The 20,960-nt window shown below is 48.2% G+C and overlaps 1 protein-coding gene across 1 annotated transcript in view; it reads left to right on the plus strand.

The window, feature by feature from the left end:
• The window catches only part of CACNA1S (calcium voltage-gated channel subunit alpha1 S), a 753,083-nt gene that overhangs the window by 302,582 nt on the left and 429,541 nt on the right, over window positions 1-20,960 (plus strand). The window contains exon 9 of the mRNA XM_085643164.1: window positions 5,616-5,694. Within this exon, the coding sequence (XP_085499290.1) occupies window positions 5,616-5,694 (79 nt within the window). The remainder of the gene's footprint in view (window positions 1-5,615; window positions 5,695-20,960) is intronic.

The raw sequence follows: 20,960 nt of genomic DNA on the forward strand, positions 1-20,960 counted from the left end.
ACCAGGCGATGTCGTGAAGATGCAGGTGAAGAGGTGAAGCTTGTCGCAGCAGCCATGTGTACCAGGAGGCGTCGAGGATGACCAGGACCAGGAGGTGAGCTGTCCCACGAAGGCTCTTGCTGTCGGCGGCGTCAAAGTCGAGTTAGGACCCAACAAGCCTTGGCAAGCAGAACCCACGCAGGATGGAGGACTTGCTTCTGGACCAGGAAGGTCTGGGGTGCTTCTCTTTTACAGAGGAGAGGGTGCCAGTCTGGAGGAGCTGGACCAGCAAGATGAAAACAAAGGTTCGTCATCGCAGAGGTCACTAGCCAACGGGCCAGCAACCGGACAACACGTCGAGCAACTCAGGTGCAGAAGGGCCCCATGCAGAACACGTGAAGTGTGGGGAGCTGGTCTTCTTTGCAGATGGTGTTCGGGATGGGGGCTTCTCAATTCCCCAAGCACAGCCTTGAGGAAGCCACTTTTCCCAAGTCGCCGGTCCCACGTCCCTCGTCGCCTCCATGGGTCTGAGCTTCGCTGTAGATGTGGATCTGGTTCAGAGGTGTCTGGAAGTCTCGGCGCTGGTCAGTCTCTGCAGTCGACCCTCGTAGGATCAGTCGCAAAGCAAGCAGCGGTCGCTGGATGGTGCCTGGTTGCCCTGGGTGGTCACTCCTTGGCCACAAGGGAGATTTCTTCAGTCTTCTTCCTGAGGTCGAATGTCGAAGGTCCAGAGTTTCTGTTCAAGTTGCAGATTCAGGTTAATCTAATTTAGCAGGGCTCAGCTACCTACTGATATACTGGGCTGGGCTACCTGCAAGGTCCCTCCTATGGGTGGGATCAGGAAGGGGAGTGGTTACACCCCCTTTCCTTTGTCCAGTTTCGCGCCAGAGCTAGGGCTGGAGTGCCCCAGCGCCGGTTTGAACTGGACTATGCATGGGACACCTTGTGTGCCCCAGGCAGTGTCTAGTTTCTTTCATCCCTTCCTGCCCCAATACACTAAATCCTGTCTGGGGTGGTGCTCGCACCTCCCAAGGCAGGAAACCTATTGTCCAAGCCTCCCTCGCTGGAAGGACTCCCAGCAGCAGGAGGTCAGACTTGTGTCTGTGGCAACAGCATCCATTTTGTGATGCTGGGGCTCTGGTTAACTTTAACCGGGTAAGTAGGTTTCAACATGTCTTCTCCCTCTAGAAGGGAGGAATAATATCCTCATTGCCAGAAATGGTATGGGGGTATTATTCCAAAGTGTTAGACACCTTACATGACATGTTTTGATAAAGCCAAACCATTGTTACCATAGCCGTTTAAGATTATAAGGTACTTTAAGAGTATATGGTAGGCTATATCATAGAACAGCTATAAGGACATGGTTCCGAAAGCTGCAGACAGGCTCAGCTCATGCTAGAGCACCATCTCACATGTTACCAAGCACTCTGCCTCCAGGATTGGTAAGGCCTGCCATAGGAGTGGCTGATAGGTACACATGTGTCTATATATAAGGTAGGTATAGGAATACTACACCTAAGCAAGGAGTGATTACATGACCTTGCCCCAGCTGAGCGATCAGCCAGTTGTGTCATAATGGAAGGCCAGGCCAGGGGAGGCACAATACATGCTGCAGCCCCTGGTAGGCCTAGGGTACACCTATGCCCTGGGTACCTAAGGTACACTATACAGGGGCCAATAAGGTGATCCTAACCAATTGGGTTATGTACCTAAAGTACATAGTATCAATCTAGAGAGAGAATAGCTGGGCTGTGGGTCTGATTGGCAGGCCCACAGCCACATCTAAGTCGAAAACCAGTGAAGCAAAAGCAAAAAGTGGGGGTGAACATAGAAAGCAGACCCTACTCTCCTACAGTCTGGACTACACATACTCTGTGAATGCAGAAGTAATATGTCAACAATGACCTGTCTTTGGTCTTGTTTCTCAGGTACCTTTGTACATAGTGTTATGCATCCCCACTGCCCCATTTATGAGCTATTTTATATGTATGTATTGCATTTTTATTGTATCATTTTTCTAGTGCTTTGTACCGTATACATTTTCTTTTACTTTTCCCTTTTCCTTTTGCTCATGTTTATGCTGCACTGGGGCCTCAAACACAAAAGATAAAAAAGCTCAATAGATAGATAAATAACTATATATTTCCCTAAATAGCTGCCTTTAAATTTTTTTGTGGTGGCTGTCAGTAGTTATAATACATGCCTAACCATTCCTACCCTATTTACGCAGTATGCTCTAAGTTCGCACATATGTGTTATTTAAATAATAAAATTAATTGTGAACTACATTTTGAGAGACATCTTTGGCGTACTAGACAGGTGAACATCCTAAAGTATATTGGCCTGACATACTTGCCTAACACTCAGTCAGCCGCAGCTACCGTTGAGTTAAAATTGCCTTTTTTTCTGAAGATGCTTAAAATGTTTTACAAAAGACATAGCACAGCAAGTGACATCTCTAGTTTCCCACCAAAACGGTTTTTAAAATAACTAATTTAAGGGAATAGTGATCATGAGATTCTGGTATTTTACTACAGCTGTCTTAGGGAATGTGTAAGTATCCCTGGATGGCATGCCCCCACCCCTCACAATATGCATAATCAGAGTTATTTTAGCAATGCAGGGATATTTACATCCAAATCTAGACATGCCAATGTATATAATTTCTCACAATGCCAGTATATAGAATAGGAATAATGTTGCAAATATTGAACCCAAAAACTTTAGATAAACAAAGATTTGATGATGATAATTTTATTAATGCTTGATTCTTTGCAACCGAGAAAAAAAAGCCAACAGGTGTTTCGCTCCATTGCGACACACAGGCCTGGGTCCTTTTAAAGGTTGAGAGGCAATGTGAAGACAAAACTTAGGTGGTGAAAGATTAGCACACTCGTAGGCTGCATTCAGAAATAGTCTAAAAAACCGTCCTTTATAGTTGTGCGAAATGCAGTTATTGTCCTATGGCGCGGGCACTACCAACGGCAAGGAATTTCACTACACCTCCTGCAGCCTCAAGCAACCTCACCCCCTCAAAATACCTTTGCATTACCTCAGAATTCTTCTGTGACAAAATCGACTCCATGTACAGCAACTTTGACCCTCAACTGGACACAGTCACTGTCTCAACTCAAGCTCCCATCACAGCCGAAGTACGAACCCTGAACTCGTAGCCCACCATCACCACCTTCTAAATTGATGCTAACTTGGAGACCACCCACTCCAGGGTCCCATCTGACTCTTAGCACTTCACTGATCAGTAGGAGTCCTCTGGTGAAGGAATGGTGGGGCTAACGCCCATCCTCAATGCCTCCATCAACTCAGCCACATTCCAGAGCATCTACAACCATTCCACCGTCATACCCTTGCTGAAGAAACCATCTACTGATGACGCTACACTTTCCAACTACAAACCCATTTCCCTCCTACCATACCAAGCAAAGGTTTAAGAGAAACTAATCTACTGATGCCTCACCGACCACCTCACTAAATATCAGCTCCTGAATGGCATGCAGTCCAGATTCCGGCCCAACCACAGTATAGAAACAGTGCTTATTGCCGCCACAGATGACACCTACATGATCCTTGATAGAGAAGACACGGCAGCCGTAATTCTCCTGTACATCTCTGCAGAATTTAACACAGTCTTACACATCATCCTCATCAGACACCTGCACAAAATTGGTGCCCAATCTCTGGGCTAGATCTGCTCCTTCTTAATGGATAGAACACGAGCTGTCAGCTTGGCACATTACTCCTCGGTAGCCTGCAAACTCATCAGCGGTGTGCCTCTAGGTTAATCGCTCAGCCCTACTCTTTTCAAATCATGGCTGATCCCATCTAAAGCAGAACACCTCCTAATGGGACTCAAACTGGTGGCCAGCCAAACTCGGACCCATACCAATTCCCAGCACCCATGCCAGGAACTGCAAAATAATCTTCAAAAGCAAACTGGATTTGGCCGTGCAAGTCAACGCTGAAACTGCATCCTGCTTCCATACCTTGAAGATGCAGAGGAAGATCTTCAAATGGCTCCCAAGCAACACTAGAAAAACTCACACTCATCCCCAATTCACCAGTTGGTTGGACTACGGGAACACCTTTTACGCCGTGACCACCCAGCAACTCACTAGAAGACTACAAACCATCCAGAACTCGGTAGCCAGCATCCTCTTTCACCTCCCACACAGAACTCACATCACATCACACCTCGGGGAGCTCCACTGGTTCCCGATACACAAACTACCTAATTTCAAATTCCTATACACACATTCAAGGAACTACACAACTTAGGGCCACTTACCTGAACAGTTACGTCTGCTTTCACGAGTTACCCAGACATCTCAATGCCATAGGACTCCTAGCCTCCTACTCGCACACCTCCCAGAGCATACACAGAACCAGATCATGAGGACAGACATTCTCTTTTATCGTTCTTGTAGCATGGAATGGCTTCCCACTCCACACCACAGCCTTCTCCTCTCCTCTTGAATTCCACAAGAAGCTGAGGACCCGGCTTTTCAATTAACCAACCTGCCGTAGGCAGGGCTAGGCACACACATCAGCCCAGTGCCAGGATACCCTTACGGGGGATAGTGCGCTTTCCAAATACCCTTAACATATTAAACCGCTTACAATAGATAGTAGTTACTACAATTAATTGAGAATGTTCAACAGGTGTTAGTGAGTCCTGGTTAGCTTGATGAAGACCCCAGAACTCTTAATTATTGGAACTTTATGGATATTATTGAGAGTTTATGCCCTAAGATTCATAGCGATGACAAAACATCTGAAAAGACAGAAAGATTGTCGCTTACCTTTTGAGCAGAGGAAGAAATGCAAAATCTAAATAGAATGAAGTAATTCCCATTTTTGAAGTTTATACTACTCTAAGCTTTAAACCCTGTTAGTTTCTTTAATGACATATAATCTGCGGTCACTAGTGAGTTGACATGAAAGGGAGAAACAGCCTATGTATGATTTTCAATTCTGAAACAACTGAAGCAAGAGCAGCCAAAGGGAAGGATATGATACTGTCAAAGAGAAGGGAGGGAGGTAGCCATCGAGGCATTCAGGGGCAAACACAAAACTGCCAGGCACTTTCAGTGCTATGAGGCCACATTTGTGGCCACATTTACACATCTGCAAATCCAAAGTTGGAAGACATATTTTGAACTCACTGCAGCCTTTCAAATTCTTGGAGATCTTGGTACTTATATTTGCAGGTATTTTGTTTTTACTAACCATAAACAAGATATTAGCCAATGCATTGCCAACAAGGGGTTTAGTCATAAAATTCTAAGGCTATCCTCATTTCCTGGAGGTGAAAAGTAGACTAGTGAATAGTGAATCTTTTCTAATACTTGTATTACTTGAACAGTTATCTACCTTGAACAAATGTATTTAGGCTAGAGAGGCATGTACAACTCTATTGGCACCTGGTGCACCCTACAACACTCGTGCATTAGCCTGTACACTTATGTCGCAGTCGGTCTTATATCAGCTCTTAATTTATCTTGCAACCCATGCATACCTGTTGGCTACTTTTGTACTCGTGCTCCTCTGCCTTCTGTGGCTTCCTTTCCTCTTCCTGTGATGTGGCTTCAGTTTTGCTTTATTTTTACTTTTGTCAGGTGCTGCTTCAGATGAGAGGGGATCAGATACGGACAGCCTGTACGAGATTGAAGGAATGAACAAATACATACTCTTCTTGTAAGTAGAGCCCTGGTACCAAGCTGCTTGTTTCCTGAAGGTGAAATAGCCACATGGCTCTGATTCTGTGATCCCAGCACATGCACCATCCTCCATGGCCTACATGCACAACAGTAAAAGGTCCTCCATTAACCCTCTTACATAGTCATCTTGAGTATAGGTGGATAGGCCAACAAGGTAATCCATGTAGCATCATATAAAAGCACAGGAGGACAGAGCAAATACAGTACCAAATACAAAAGCTGAAAATCTCTCTTTTTTTGGTCTGGCAGCCCAAGATTTAATCCATCCATAATTGACCCTGTGGCAACTATTCATGTTTTCCAACATGGCTGTAGATTGCAAAGGTTCATTTCCACAAAACTAATATAATAATGTACACTGTTGGTGAAGTTCTGTGAGGCTTAAACCCCTCTCAGTCAATGCAGTTGAGACAACCATCATCTCTGGAGCATAAACTTAGAAGCTCATGTAAGCGTCTCAGTGCAGCACTTAATGTGCAGGGCCCAGGACAAGGCTTACATCTTAGGCACCTTCTTCTGCTTGAACCCTTAGGTAACTAATCTTAACAGATTCCATGCATTTTCACTCTTCACTTCTCTGCACTTTTCACAAAGGCTCAACTGTAACAGGCCTCTCCACTCACGGATTTGCTCCACAGTCCCTGCTCTGTGTCCCATCACAGCCTCCTGCCAATGACTGTACTTGGTGGTAACACCACGAGTGACACTTTGAAGGACCCCGGCCAAAGTTTGAGTCTCTGTAATTGTTCAACACATGCATCATTTTGGCAGGTTACTCCTCTTTTCACTTGGTAACTGCTCACTATATCGAGCAATTGGTGGATCTTCACCAACATGTTCCTCTCACTTTCTGTTCCATAACGTTTTAGTGCTTCTTGAATGTTCACTCCACCCTCGAGCCACTGGTGTATCCTATAGAAGTCCACAGGTTCAAGACCCAGGCAGGATTTGCATAGTGTTTCAAATAAGAGTAGAAGGAGATTAAGGGCTTAATTATGACTAAGGCGGTCCATTGGACCGCAGTATTTGCAGTGGCGGTCCATGGACCTCCAGACTGGTGGTCCACCCGCTGTATTACAAATTCAGAGGTTGACACGCCACTGGACCACTGCAACCTCCAGGATACCTGATCCTGCGGTGGTTGCGCAGCAGTCTGAGGCAGCAATATGCTGGCGGTGCCGCTACGGCACCGCTGAGCATATTAAGAGTTGCCTCACCATGACTCTATCCACGGTGGTGAGCACGCCATGGAAAGGGTGGTGGTGAGGCAACTGGGTCCCCTGTCACCTCTGTGCATAGGGGTGCATGCAGGGGGGCCCATGTTGTGCCCCCCTTTATTTCTGCACCCGCAGTTCCGGCAAGGGAAGAAATGCACAACTTGGTGCATTTATTTCTGTGCAGGAACGCGCTTCGTCGGTCCCACGGCGCTGCCTTTCTATGGCTCTCCTTAGAACCTTAGAAATGCACCGCCGTGGAACTGCCGCATGACACACCGCATGCCAGAATTAACCTCACTATCTAGCAGGCGGTCTGACTTCGAGTTTGGCGGTCTTCCTGTGGGGCGCTGGCGTGGCAGCCCACAGGAAGACCGGCAAACTAGTAATCAGGCCCTAAATACAAAGACCTTGCACAATCAGCAGTTTGACAAAATATTGACCACATCAATATTGCAGTACAAACAAATTGTGATCAAAACATACACCACAAAATATTGAGTTTACCCACATATGATGTAAACTACAAAAATATAGTGGACCAAAATATTATGGTCCTTATGAATTTATCCAACATCTACTTGATGTTTCTCCCAAAAATAGCATATAATTCCAAATCAAGCCCTGAAATTCATTCACAATCAGTGGTCAATACCCACCCAGAGTTCATGTTAAATGTCCTCTCCAGCATGATATACCACACATTTCTCCCTACAAAGCCATTCCTCCTATGATCAATGATACACGCGCAGAGGAATCTTCCCTATTTCCAAGTCGAGAAAAAATTGTTTTCACCATTATTCTCTTCCTATTCTTGTTCCCTTCATTTTTCATCTTGTGTCTCTCTTATTTTCTTTTTTCTTTCTCCCTCTGCCTAACATACTATTCATGCTAGCTCCCATATTCTTCTTACTAATCCTCTTTTTTTCTCTCACCCTTGTTTTTATTTCTCACTTGGGTCCCTCTATATTTTTATTTCAACTGGTACAGTTCTTTCATTATTTTCTTTTCTTCTTTTCTCTAACCTTTTTTAACTCAGTTTATCTCTGTTCCAATCGCAAAGTCAAACACCTCCATTTAACACCCTGTGTCTCTCCTGACATTTACATTTCCCACATCATGCCCTTCTGCCTCTTTCTCTCACCCTTTCTTGCAGAATTTTTTTTTCTCCACCCATTTTCCTCCTCTCTCATTAGTTTTTTAGGTCTCGCCTAGCGATGCAGCGCATACACTGCTCGCCTTGGCGAGATCTATTGTTGTTGGTTTGGTGGGCGAAGGGGAGAGGACATGTGCACGAGTGTTAAAGACAGGGCATTTGCACGTGTACGTCTAACAGCTTAGCTGAAGATACAGCAGATGTGCGCATACGGGTGACAGGAGATTTGCACACGTACAGCTCTGCTCGGTTGCTCCCTCTCTCCTTCCTTGTCTGTGCGCACGCAGGACAAAACATATGCACGCGCTCTGCTTCCGTTGTTAAGGACAAAACATATGCACGCACTCTGCTTTCGTTGTTAAGGACAAAACATATGCATGCGCTCTGCTTTCGTTGTTAAGGACAAAACATATGCACGCGCTCTTTCGGTAGCTTGTTTATACTTTCACTGTCACTTTTAATGACGGAGTGCCTGTTTGCAGGTCCACCGCGGCCCTAAATAAATGCCTCGCAAATAACAGCCCTGTTCACGGTCCCCAGCGAGCGATGACAGCCTTCAGATTAGCAACGCTACCCTTGACGCAGGCGAGGCATAACATCCTCCAGTTTGAGACACATTAGTCCTTTTCAGGGAGCGGTCAAAATGCATGCGTCCCCCCGTCCGAAGCCCCTCGCTCAGCTGACCAAATGGCCCAGACAACGCGCTTAAAAGACTTGCTTGTTCCTCGTGTTCAGCTTGACTCCTCAGGACATCCATATTGATGATCTGTTTCCCTGCGCGGGCATGCCATTAAACCCCACGGAGGTGTCAGGACGCTCACTGTCACACGTCCCTCTCGTCCCCCTTGTTTTTAGTGGCGTCCCAACACTGCAGCCTGACGACATCGGGGCCTGGTACATAAGTGGTATTACACAAGTCAGCCTCCACCTTGGAAAAATGAAAAGCGGACTCGAGCCCTTTGGGAGTTCAACTTAAGTACTGAAAATTACTGAGAGTGCACTAACTCACCATGCTACTGCGCCACAAATATGTGAACGTTTAGTCTGAAGGTCACCCAAATACGTCAGCAGTATATGTATTAACTCACTAAGCAATACCTCACGTATTTTAACATTTAACCTGCAGGTTATATTCTGATGTTTCCAATATGCTCTTTAACTCACTAATCCTATGTCACCCGTATGTTAGCAAGGTGTGGTTAACGGCTAGGGCGGTCGACTTTGAAGCTGGGGAACCAGGTTCGAGTCTGGGAGGCTCTAGCATCCTGTGTTTTTGTGCAAATCACTGAATCTCCCCGTGCCTAGAAATCAATGTGTCCCTCTGTAATACACCTGGTGCAGCACTCTCATACCTCCGGGTCTAGTTTGCAATATAAAACTACCAAAAATAAAAACATATCACCTTTAGGTTTATACACTTATCGCTCCAGCAGGTGCACTAACCCACAGTGCAGATTTGTAGCGTGGCGCACAGGTATTCAGAGGGTGCCTGTTCCCAGCACTTCCCCCTCCTCTCCCACTTGTTTGGGCTTTGCGTACCTAAGACTCCTCAAGCCTACAAACTCCCGAAGCCGTCACATAAGGGGTCTGTTTAGTCTCTAAAATGGGTCCTGTCTGGATGTCCCAGTTACTGAGAGGACATTTTAGAAGCAAGGGTCACACGGCAGCCTTAAACGCAATGATTTACGCCACGCCACAGGGAAGACAAACTGGTTATTTGACTTGAGCGGGGAAGGAAAACAGCACAGAAGATGTGTAATGCATATTTCATGGCAGCGTCTTGATGTCTCTTCGACCAATTTTTTGTATATGTAGATTTCATGTACTATTCGTTTTCGCTTTACTTACCTCTACCCTTCCTCTTTTCAAGTAGGCGAATGAGGGAATACCTCTTTTCTACACTCGCCTGGGACCGTCCATGTAAGAACAAACATGTCAGCTTTTGAGCCAGTCGTCTCCAAATGGGGGCAGTTGAGAGGGGTGCCGTATGTGATGGAAAACTGTCAAATCCGTCCCAGTGATCTTTAGTTTGCCTTATGATTCAGTGCATCAGACAGTCACCATTTTAATTCAAGCGATGGGCTTTTTTCTGTTTCCATAAAAATGCTTGTTTTTCACGTGTCAACACTGGGCACAGCCCGCAGGGTCCATAGTTCCGGAGCTGGCCACTAACCCACATCTCTCTCTCTCTCTTTCTCTCTCTTTATTCCTGGCACTCTCTCCATTGCTTTTTGCTGCACTCCCTAGCACCTGGCACTCTGTCCATCTCTCCCGTCTCCTCTACATCCGTCCTTCCTGCCCTGTCCCCTCGATCCCAGTGTCTTTGTTCCCTTTGGAGTCCTATTGCATCGGTGCTATTCCCCCCGCCTCTCTTTCTTCCTCTCTGTCCCCCATTCCCTCCCTCCCACTTGCTCTCTCTTCTTCCTTCATCTCTCCCTACTTCTCGGTCTCTTTCCCCACTGGATCTCTTTCTCTTACTTCTCTCTCTCTTCCCGCTTTTTCTTCACTCTCACTTCCCACCGTATCTGTCTCCCTTGCCCCCCACCAAGTCTTTCTCTGTCTCCTCTCTCTCTTCTTCCTCCTCCTCATCTGGGGCTGTAATAGGGAGCCCCGAGGCCCTCTCTGAAAATGCGAGCTGGAGGTGACGTTAAGTGTGAAAGCACCAAGGTGTGAACCGAGAGAAGAGGCGGGGCGGGGTGGGTGGCAGGTAGAGGTTCAAAGGGGGCACTGGCTCTCAGAGAGGTGAGAAGGGGCAGGCAGCAGTCTGAGCACAGAAACAACACGAGAGCAACAGCAGACGCTGCGCGGGGAGCCTGGTGTAAACTGAAGAAACGTACACTTCTTAGCACTACAAAGCAGCCGAAATGCGCCTTTCACTAGAGCCAACAAGCGGCTGCTATTCCCGGATTAACAGACTGGGATTAAAGAAATAATTAATTGTCACTTTAATTTGCTTGCTAGATGTGAAGGCTTTCCTTCCTCTTCAGTTTGTCCCGACTCTGGAGCATGTGTGCATTACTATGTCTTTACAATGCTCACTTTTTCATGTGTTCTTTTTCCCCATTCTCTTTGTGTTGCCTTCTCGCTCGTGTGCTTGCTCACTACCAGATCTACTTTCCTCTCTTTAGCACCTTTCATCCCCACGCCCGGTGTTTCTTCCACCCCTCGTCCCCATGTTGCTTCCCCCACCCAGCCCCTTTTAACTTCCCTGCCACCCTCTTTAAAGATAAAAGAGCGCTTTCAAGCTTTTTTCCCCAACTCGGATTGGTAACTAAAAAGAACAAGCATTTGCAATGCAATAGATCTTGCATTTCCGTGAGTTTGAGCTATTGACATTGCAAATAACAATGCCTTTTATATTTGTTTTCGTTTTAAAAACATAAATAAAAGGCATTATCATTTACAATGCCAATAGCTTTAACTTGTGTAACTGCGAGACCTATTGCATTGTAAATGCTTGTTTCTTCTATCCCTCTCTCTGCCTTTCTTGTCTCCACATGTCACTTCCTGTCTACATCAAACTCCCTTTCAACAAAAGAACATCTTTTTTTATTATTTTTTCCATTTTCCACTATTCTTGTCTTTACCTATTTGCACTCTGTATCCTTAATGTTCCCTCTTTGGTCTTCCTCCTGTTGTTTTTCCTCATGTCTTTTACTGTCCTGTGTATTTTTATCACATCGTAGTTCCATTTAAATAGTTTTTCATACCCCTGATGGGATGCCCAAGTGCAGTAGTGTGTGTATAAATGCTGTGCCATAGGTTGTGCTTGGGTGGAGGGACTGTGGAATATGGGGTGTAGTTTAGTCTCTGTGGAAAGGTATTTGGTGTTGAGCACAATGCCCAGTGTTGCTCTTACCTTGTCATCTGCCAATGCCCATAGGATGAGAGAGAATGACTCAAATTAATTTTATTGTGTCTGGTTGGAAGGCTGTCGCTTGTGAGCGTATTTTTATGTAGGAGTTGGTCATGTGTTGTGTTTGAGTAACAAACTGCTCTTATTGTGTCACTGCGATCATGTATGTAAAAAATCGAATCATTGACTTGTTAACTGATGCCAGTGCACCACCATTGACATATGCTACTCATGCCCTTATGCCTGGAGCGGGATCAAGTAGAGTGAGAGATAGTTGGCAGTGCACTACATATATTTCTCCTCTGGCCACTGCGATGCTGTGTAAAACAGGAATGGATGCAATGTACTTGGAATACGCACATCTCCTCTATAACCTACATCTTAGATAGGTGGGTTCAAAATTAAAGCCCGCTGCATCAGCTCACTTTATGCTTACACATATCCTTTGCTCATCCTTAGAAACTGCTCTAACTGCACCCCGTACTCATGTTGACCTAGCGCAGTATGTAAAGTTCTTCAGGTACAAGTCAGTCTAGCATTGACCGATTTTTTTTTTTTTAATAAATTCTTTTTATTAAACACCAAAAAGGGTCATGTAATACAGATAATCAATTGCACATTACGGGGAACAGTGTCATTACAAGCATTGGTGTTTCCTTTCATGTTTTCAAAAGTTGCAACAATATCGTATGCAATTGGTGTCAGATCGTCAAGTGTTCGTCAAGGGAGGGAACATTAGGGGGTTCGCACACTCCTCCCCGGTATACATTCCACTTAGTCCAGATTGCTATCCATTTCCTGGGGCATCCACGGGCAACGTATATTGTTTTCTCTCTTGCCATACACCAATCCATGTCCTCCCTCCATCCCTTTACTGTTGGTGGTGTCGCAGCCCCCCAGAGTTGCGCTATATTGCGCTTGGCAATCATCTGCCCAAGTGTGACCCAGAGCCTTCCTTTTACATTCAAGTCTGTGGGCTCCCAGATATTCAAAAGGCATCTTTTAGCTTCCGGCCGAAGGGTCACCCCCCAGACCACACTCATGCACTCGAGGATCTTCCTCCAGAAGTCTTGAATCAGCGGACACTCCCAATGTACGTGAAGGAAGGTACCCTCTAGCCCGCATCTCCTCTTACACATCCCATCCTCACTTCTACCCATGAGCATTAGTTGCCGCCCCGAGAGGTATACCCTGTGCACAATTTTTAATTGTACCAATCTCAGTTTTGCCGAAATGGTGACTTCTTTAGGGGAAGAGAGTGCCTCTTGCCACTCTTCATCATCAATTTCCAGACCGTCCCTCCCCCATTTCTCCCTAAGTGTTATCAAAGGGTCTGTAGTATGGTGAACGAGTTTTTTATATGTTAGGGTTATACTTTTTTCTGGTAGGTGTCCATCGAGAAGTCTGTCCTTGAGAGGAGAGGACTCCGGTAGTGACGTTCCAGCCGGAATGATGGCCTGTAGGGAGTGTTCGACCTGCGCGTATCTAAAGTATTCTGAGTCTGCCATCTCGTATGTCTGCTGTAGTGAGGTGAAGGTCACCACCCCATTCCGCCCCTAGAGGTCCCTTATACTAAAGATACCTATGAGGTCCCATTTGTCAAATCCTTTAGTACGTCTTAGAGTTCCCAGCTGTTCTGAGTCCCAGAGGGGAGTCGCAAGCGTGAGTCTGTTGGCCCATCCCAGATTACGGTTAACCACGTGCCATACTTGCACCGCGTGTTTGGTAGGTCCAGTAAGCGGAAACTTAGCTGGCCTAGAATATAGTGCTCTCGTAAAATCCCCTCCCGGTAGCAGACATCTATCCATACAGTAAGCTGGATCATCCCCGTTTCCATAAAGACATTGGTTTATTGCGGACAACTGCGCTGCCCAATAGTACTTTTTGATGTCTGGAAGGGCGATACCCCCGTCATACCATCCAAGAGTTAGCTTCCGGAGTGCTATGCGCGGTTTCCCATCCCATAGTAGATCCCTTTGTAGGGCTTCGATGTCTTTAAAGAACGCGTGTGGGACCGGGTCGGGGTAGTTCTGAAGGGATATAAAAATCGGGGTAATGCCATCATTTTGAAGAGTGCTGCCCGCCCGAGGAGAGATAGGGGTAGTGTTTTCCATGTGCTGGTGTCCCTTCTGAGCCTCTGCAAGGGCAGGATGAGGTTCCGCTCATATCGTGTCTTGGCATCTGTGGTGACAAATACGCCAAGGTATTTAAATCTCTCTACAGCTATCTGGATTGGGCAGTTCTCGGGTAAGGATGGGGCTTTCCCATGGAGGACGCAGAGCAACGACTTGCTCCAGTTAATTTGGAAGCCCGAGTTTCTTCGGAAACTGGCAAAGATGTCCAACACCACCCTCAGCGATCGTGAAGGGGAAGCAAGATAAAGAAGGATGTCATCAGCATATAATGAGATCCGATCCTCCCATCCCTCGGTCCATCGAAGTCCCCAGATCGAAGCATCGCTCCGTATCCAGGCTGCGAGTGGCTCGAGGTAAAGTGCGAACAGGAGTGGTGACAGCGGGCATCCCTGTCTGGTCCCCCTGCCCAGTGTGAACACATCTGAGATTTTGTTGTTGACCGCCACTTGGGCCAGTGGCTACGCATATAACAGCTGTATCCACCCTATAAATTTGGGGCCGAAGCCCATCTTTTTAAGGACTGCAAAGAGGTATGCCCACTCCAGAGTGTCGAATTCCATAGTCGCATCCAGTGAGACCACTATCGCGTCTTCCTGGATACCGGGGCAGCATCCCAGTATTCCATGGAGACGCTGCAGATTAAGGGCCGTATTTCGGTGGGGTATAAAGCCTGATTGGTCTGGGTGTACCAGCTTAGATATAATCAGCCGAAGTCTATTGGCCAGGAGCTTGGCGAGTATCTTGGGTTCCGCGTTTAGCAGGGATATCGGTCTGTACGAAGTACATTCGTCTTTTGGCTTCCCCTCCTTGGGAATGGTAACCAGCGTGGCTATACTTTGGTCTCTTGGCAGTTTCCCTATTTTCCTGCTGTCCTCGTACATGCTTTTCAGATAAGGCGCTACTTTATCTGGCTTGAGCTTGTACAACTCAATGGGGAGGCCGTTGGGGCCTAGCGCTTTGCCCGTGCGGAGCTCTCTTATCGCTTTGGCTAACTCGTCATTTGTGAGATCACTCTCTAGGTTTGCACGATCGTGCTCAGAGAGGGCCGGTAGGTGAATATCCGCTAAGAAGTCAGAGGAGTCTTTTTCCGTGAGTTCAGAGCCCCTCTGGTACACTCTTTCGAAGTGCATCGCGAACTCCCTGGCTATATCGTGGGGCTCAGTTAGCACCTCACCCGCAATATTTTTTAGTTCAGACACCACCCTTTGCGCTCTCTCTTTTTTATCTAGCCAGGCTATCAGTTTACCCGTTTTGTCACCCTGATCATATAGCCGCCCGGTTTTCGCAGCGAGTCGGTCGAGATTGCTTTTTATTCAGCCGCTTTTATTTGCCGTTGATGAGAAGTGGCAGGGTCCGAGTCATGCCCCGCCTTCTCCTCAAGACGGAGGAGATTGCGTTCAGTCAGCTGCTTTTCTTTATCTTTGCGCCTTCCCACCACGGCCGATATCGCGTGTCCCCGTAGAACCGCCTTTAATGCTTCCCACAAAGTAGTGGGGGAGTCCACCGTACCCTCGTTGTCTAAGAAGTATTGTTCAATTGCCCGCACCATTGCGGCTTTGGTATCTTGATCTTTAAGATACCAGGGATTTATCGGCACGACACAGCCGATTCTCTTTTCTCCAATGGTAAGGTGGACCCCTATGGGGGAGTGGTCGGAGACACCCCTCGCCAAATGTTTGATTTCACGTGTGGTCACGTCCTCCTGCAGGGGCGCGAGAACGTAATCGATCCTCGAGACGGTACGGTGAGATCCCGAAAAGAATGTATATTCCTGAAGAGTGGGGTGGCGCCGCCTCCAGAGGTCAATGAGGCCAAATGCCTCAAGAAAGTGGGGGAGTCATTGTTGCCCCGCGCTAATTTCTCGCGGTGGGTGTCTGTCCAACTCCCCGGATGAAACGGAGTTGAAGTCTCCCCAATCACAAGATGCCCCTCAGGCAAGGAGAGAAGAAAGGTGCCAAAATCCTTATAGGATTGAGCCTGTAGGCCTGGGGGGATGTATGCAGCCACCATTGTTAGTGTGCGCCCCTCCCATCTCCCCGAGACTGCTGCGAAGCGTCCCAGCGGGTCGGCCCACGTGTGTTGCGTATTGAAGGGAAAGGTGTGCCTGAGGAGGATACCCACCCCTCGGGACCCCGTTGTGAACCCGGCGTGTGCCACCATTCTATAGCCCCATCTATTAAGCGCTTTACACGTATTACCAATTAGATGTGTCTCTTGGAGCAGTGCAGCGTCTGGCAAGTGTCTCTTGAGTTGTTGTAGCACTATGCTCCTTTTTATTTTGTCACCCAACCCGTTGACGTTCCAACTTATGAGTTTGATACTTTTATCCCAGTGCATACCAATTACAGTAGTAGAGCTTTCTGAACCATCCACCAAGCCTGTGACCCGACCCCTTTACTAAAGACTGTAAATTGCATGACCAACGTGGAAACTCCCCCCGTTCCCTCCCCCCCACAACCAACAATAAACACTTTAAAACCCACAATCTTCCTAGTCCCTTTGTTTCACCCCCCTCCCTGCTACCCTGCCACGTAGGTTCGAAACTACCCACATCCCCAACTAGCAGAGTGCCTATCGCCCTAATAACTGGTCAACTGTGTCGTGGGGAAGTGGGCTAGAGCCAACTCCGGCCGCCTGAGGTTCTCCCCCTGTGTTGTTCGATGAAGTGCCAAGCACGAGATCTAAGGACAGTGGCCCAGTATATGAAGCAGTCATGATACGCAAACCAGGAATGCACCCTGCATATTGTATTTGCCAGGTGGGTTGGACTAATGTTCGAGTGCACTCCCAGCACTGCAAAGAGTTCCTTCAAAGTTAAGAGGCCATCTTTCAGTTCAATGGGGCCCCAGTGTCTGCCACCCCATATTCCAACAATATATCTATTTATACTTTACGGTTTGATGACATAACCTCCGGCTTCAGGTCTGGAATCCCTGTTTCTTTAGTCTCTCTGTGCCGCTGACAGACCCGGACTGCTGGATCTTGATCTCCAGTAGGTCATGCTGCGTCTTTCTGTGTCAGACCGTTCCCCGGGCGATCCCGGTTCGCGGGTTTTAGGCTCCTTCCGGTTACCCCCAGCCCCAGAGGTCCTCTTCTGTTCCGCTTTCCCATCCAGTCAGTCCTGTACTTCAAGGGGGTTGGTGAAGAAGAGCGACTTTCCATCCGTGAGTATTTTTAGCTTAGCTGGGAAGAACATCATGTATTTAAATCCACGTTGTCGAACAGTTGCCTTCACCCCTTCGAAGGAACGCCGTTCCTGTTGTACCTTGAGAGTGAAGTCTGGGAAAAAACAGATATTAGCGTTGTCGTAGTGTAGGTCCCCTTGGACCCTCGCTGCCTGTAGTATCGCATCTCGGTCTCTGTAGTTGAAGATCTTTGCAATAATCGTCCTGGGGGCCGCACCTGGCCTGGGCTTGGGGACCGGTGCTCGGTGTGCCCTTTCCACCGTGAAGAGCGATGAGAGTCGTTTTGGTTTGAGGTGATTTAGGATGAGGTCTTCAAGAAAGAGGTCGACGTTCGGTCCCTCCAGTCCCTCCGGGACCCCTACCACTCTAATTTTACTGCGGCGGGCCCGCCCTTCCTGATCCTCAAGCTTAAGGGCCATTTGGCAGTGTTGGTGGGTCAGGGCGTTAAGTCGCTCTTCCAGGTGTTTGGTAGTTGTCTGGAGGTCCAATACGTTGGTTTCATTCGCTTTGACTCTCTCCACTGTTTTGCTCATGTCGGCTCTCATCAAGTTCATCTCGATGGACATTTTGTCATGGCTGCCATTATAGACTGGAGAGACGGTTCCGCTTCGCCCGGCTGGTCCCCCTGCATCCCATCATCCTGCGGTGTCGTTTTTGGGACTGCATATTTGTCCAACTTGTTAGATTGCACTGTAGTGGCGTTCTTAGGTCTCATGGTGACAATATGGTGGTCACCTGTACACCCCTCCAGATGGCACTTCTCCCCTTGAGGTGTTATATTCTGCCAGGGCGGTTGCTTCCACCACGATCCCACCTACCCGAATTCACCTTCAGCTTTCTCCGCCGCAAGTCGTGTGGCTGGCAAGGTTGACCCCACCCCGACAGCCAGAGGTATCCGGACTCAACTCCCGGAGATAGCGCCGTCCTGCAACTCAGTTATGAGCTTATGAGATAAAATAGTCCGTCCGGCGCTCGCTGAACATCGGTGATGAGGGGGACTCGCGATTCCAGGCCGCAATCCCTTGTCTCGTTTTTCCTCCGTCCTGTGGGTGGGCGACGCGTCCACACCCCGGCCGCCCCAGGCACGTCTCGTGGCCTCAGCGCGTTGTGCTTCCACAAGTTCACCTCTGTATCATCTGGCTGTAGCTTCTCACCTCCGGCAGCGGGCAGGGCCCACCCTCGTCAAGGCGGTGAGTGTGCGCCTTGCACCGCCAGCCACGCTCCTCTCTGTGCACCCTCAATTTCTGGCAAGGGGCCAAACAGTGGTATATGTAGCCTGTGGTGGTCCACTCCCATCCAATCTTGCCCAAAGTTAGTGTGATTGTGCCACCTCAGCTCCAGCCGCATATGGGAATCGCCGCGAGGATACACCACCGTTGAAATCTCCCCATGGGCCAAAGTTGCGGCCTTGTCTGGTAACCAGCCAACTTCCGTGTGATAAATCACCCTGGGGGCGCGGTGGGGACAAACCCCTCCGCAGTACGAGCGCTCAGCGACAACAACAACGCGGGAGGCGCACTATGTGGGCCCACGCAGCCTGCCGAATGTGCGCCGTGCCTCCAACTCGGCCGGCGCCGCGTTTTATGCAGAGTCACTTAATTTAGGGGCCGCCAGGTCCAGTGCGTGCAGGTCCGCGAAGGTTCACCCACTGGCGAGGGATATCGCCACTCCTCCGCCTCACCTCGGGTATCGGCGTCTCCCCAGGCCTCCCGGTGCGTGGCCGGCCACCCGTTGATCTATACTCGATGGCCCTGGGAGGGGGAGGAAGGGCCCGATTCCCAATGTCGTCCTTGCCCTTTGTGATGCGTGCAGCGCGGAAGCTGAGCGCCGTCTCGGTGTTACTTCGGCCGCACTCCTCCCAGCACGCTGCCGGCACCGCGCCCTCCGGGGCTCAGCGCGTCCTCCGGCAGCGATCCGGACCGCAATTTTCAGGGCCCACCGGTCCGTCCTGCCTCCACAAGTGTGGGGCGTCGTTCCGATCTCGTCTTTTCTGATTATGACGGAGATCTGAGGGGTTTTGGACCTCGGCTCCGGCGGAGCTTCTCGCTTAGGTGGCCATTACTGTCGGTGCCAAGCCACGCCCCCTCGCATCGACCGATTTTGAGCAGTGGAGTCAAAGCTTTTCATATCTGATCCAAAGCTTTTATGGTTTTCAGAAATGTACTTTCAACTGAGCATAAAATGGTGGATTCACAAAATCATAGGTCCCAATTTTACAGTAGGAACCAGAGGCTTTGGACAAGCCCATACCATCAGCATCACACCTGTCAGTGCTTAATTCGTAATTAAGTCCAGGTGCTCAAAAACGGTATTTGTGGCACCCTTGAATTTTGCATGTTATGTGTACTGAGTGCTTTCACCACCGAAAAGCTAAAAGGTGCAATATCTAAGCACTCACAATTTGCGCCTAGCTCACAAGCAATACCAATACTGTTTTGCGCCCTATTGTATTCTATAAACAGAGGCAGGCGACCAGAATGCACATTTGTTAACTTCTGCGAGAGAAGCCTATGAGATACGCATGCCCACTTGTAAAAACGAGAGTGGATGTCCGTTGCACTATAAGTTCACTATGACCTCATGCCAAACACGACCACTGAGAACAGCGACAAGACAGCAGGAGCGTGTAGTTTGACACAGCTTGAGTATCGGGAATCTTCTCTACTTAGAAGGCACATGGGAGGAATCACGACTTAACACTGCAGAGTGGAGGGCAGGTGGGGTAATAAGAGGCACCTCACATCTCCTCAGACAAGTAGAACTACGCCTGTGGAGAGTGCCCAGGTCAGGAAGTAGTTTCACGCACAGGACGGGCAGCCGGCGAGTGTGGGGTCTAGTGCCCGGTTGGAGTGGCTTGAAGGGGAAGGAGCACACCTCTGTTACACGAAGGGGCCAGGGGCTGGCGCTTACATACAGCCGGGTCTCTCTGTGCCAGCAGTCAGCAGTCCTGCTCTGATGGGAACCCCCCACCTGCTCCTGGTAACCTTCAGCCGACAGGGAGCCAGCTGGCACGGGGGTGATGCTGAGCTTGCTGGAGTGAGGAGAAAAAAAATGCATAGTCACGGCCCTGTGAATTAAGAGCCGGTGCTGAGCACTGGAAACGACCGTCACAAATTAAGCACCAGCACACACAGAGTTGTGTCGATTCTCCATGCATAACAGTGCTAGGGTGCAATCTCACTCATATGTAGTGCATATATTCCCAGAAGGGAAGTTAGTGAAGTTACATGACATTAGGTTCCTGTCCCTTCACGAATGTCACTCCTGGGAAATCATTGATATGTATGGGTCACTCTGAGCCAGTCCATGTGAAAGTAAAGAATTACATTGCCACTGCTAATTTGGGGGGGGAGGGGGGGGGTAGATGCAATTGTGTACCTCTCATGTATTTAGTCAACGGTGGAATGTAGGGTCAACATCACTAACTTGGAATATTTACAGGTAGATCATTTTGTGCGTGAGGGGATTTGTTTTATAGATGTACCCATGCATTAAAGGAGCAGCACTTTGTGATTTTCGTCCAGTTCTCCCCACCCCTGCCAAAATGTGCATGTTCTGGTGAATCACAATAATTTTCTTCTGTAGCAAAGCAAATTGCTAAAAGTTTGACCAGGAACATTTTGAATCCTTTTAAGAATATTTTTCTCTCACATGATTCCCAAATGTGATTGTGCTTGGGCAAGTCCCATGAGAAAAA

The sequence above is a fragment of the Triturus cristatus genome, chromosome 1_1 (assembly GCF_964204655.1).
Source record: "Triturus cristatus chromosome 1_1, aTriCri1.1, whole genome shotgun sequence".
NCBI classification, from domain to species: Eukaryota; Metazoa; Chordata; class Amphibia; order Caudata; family Salamandridae; genus Triturus; species Triturus cristatus.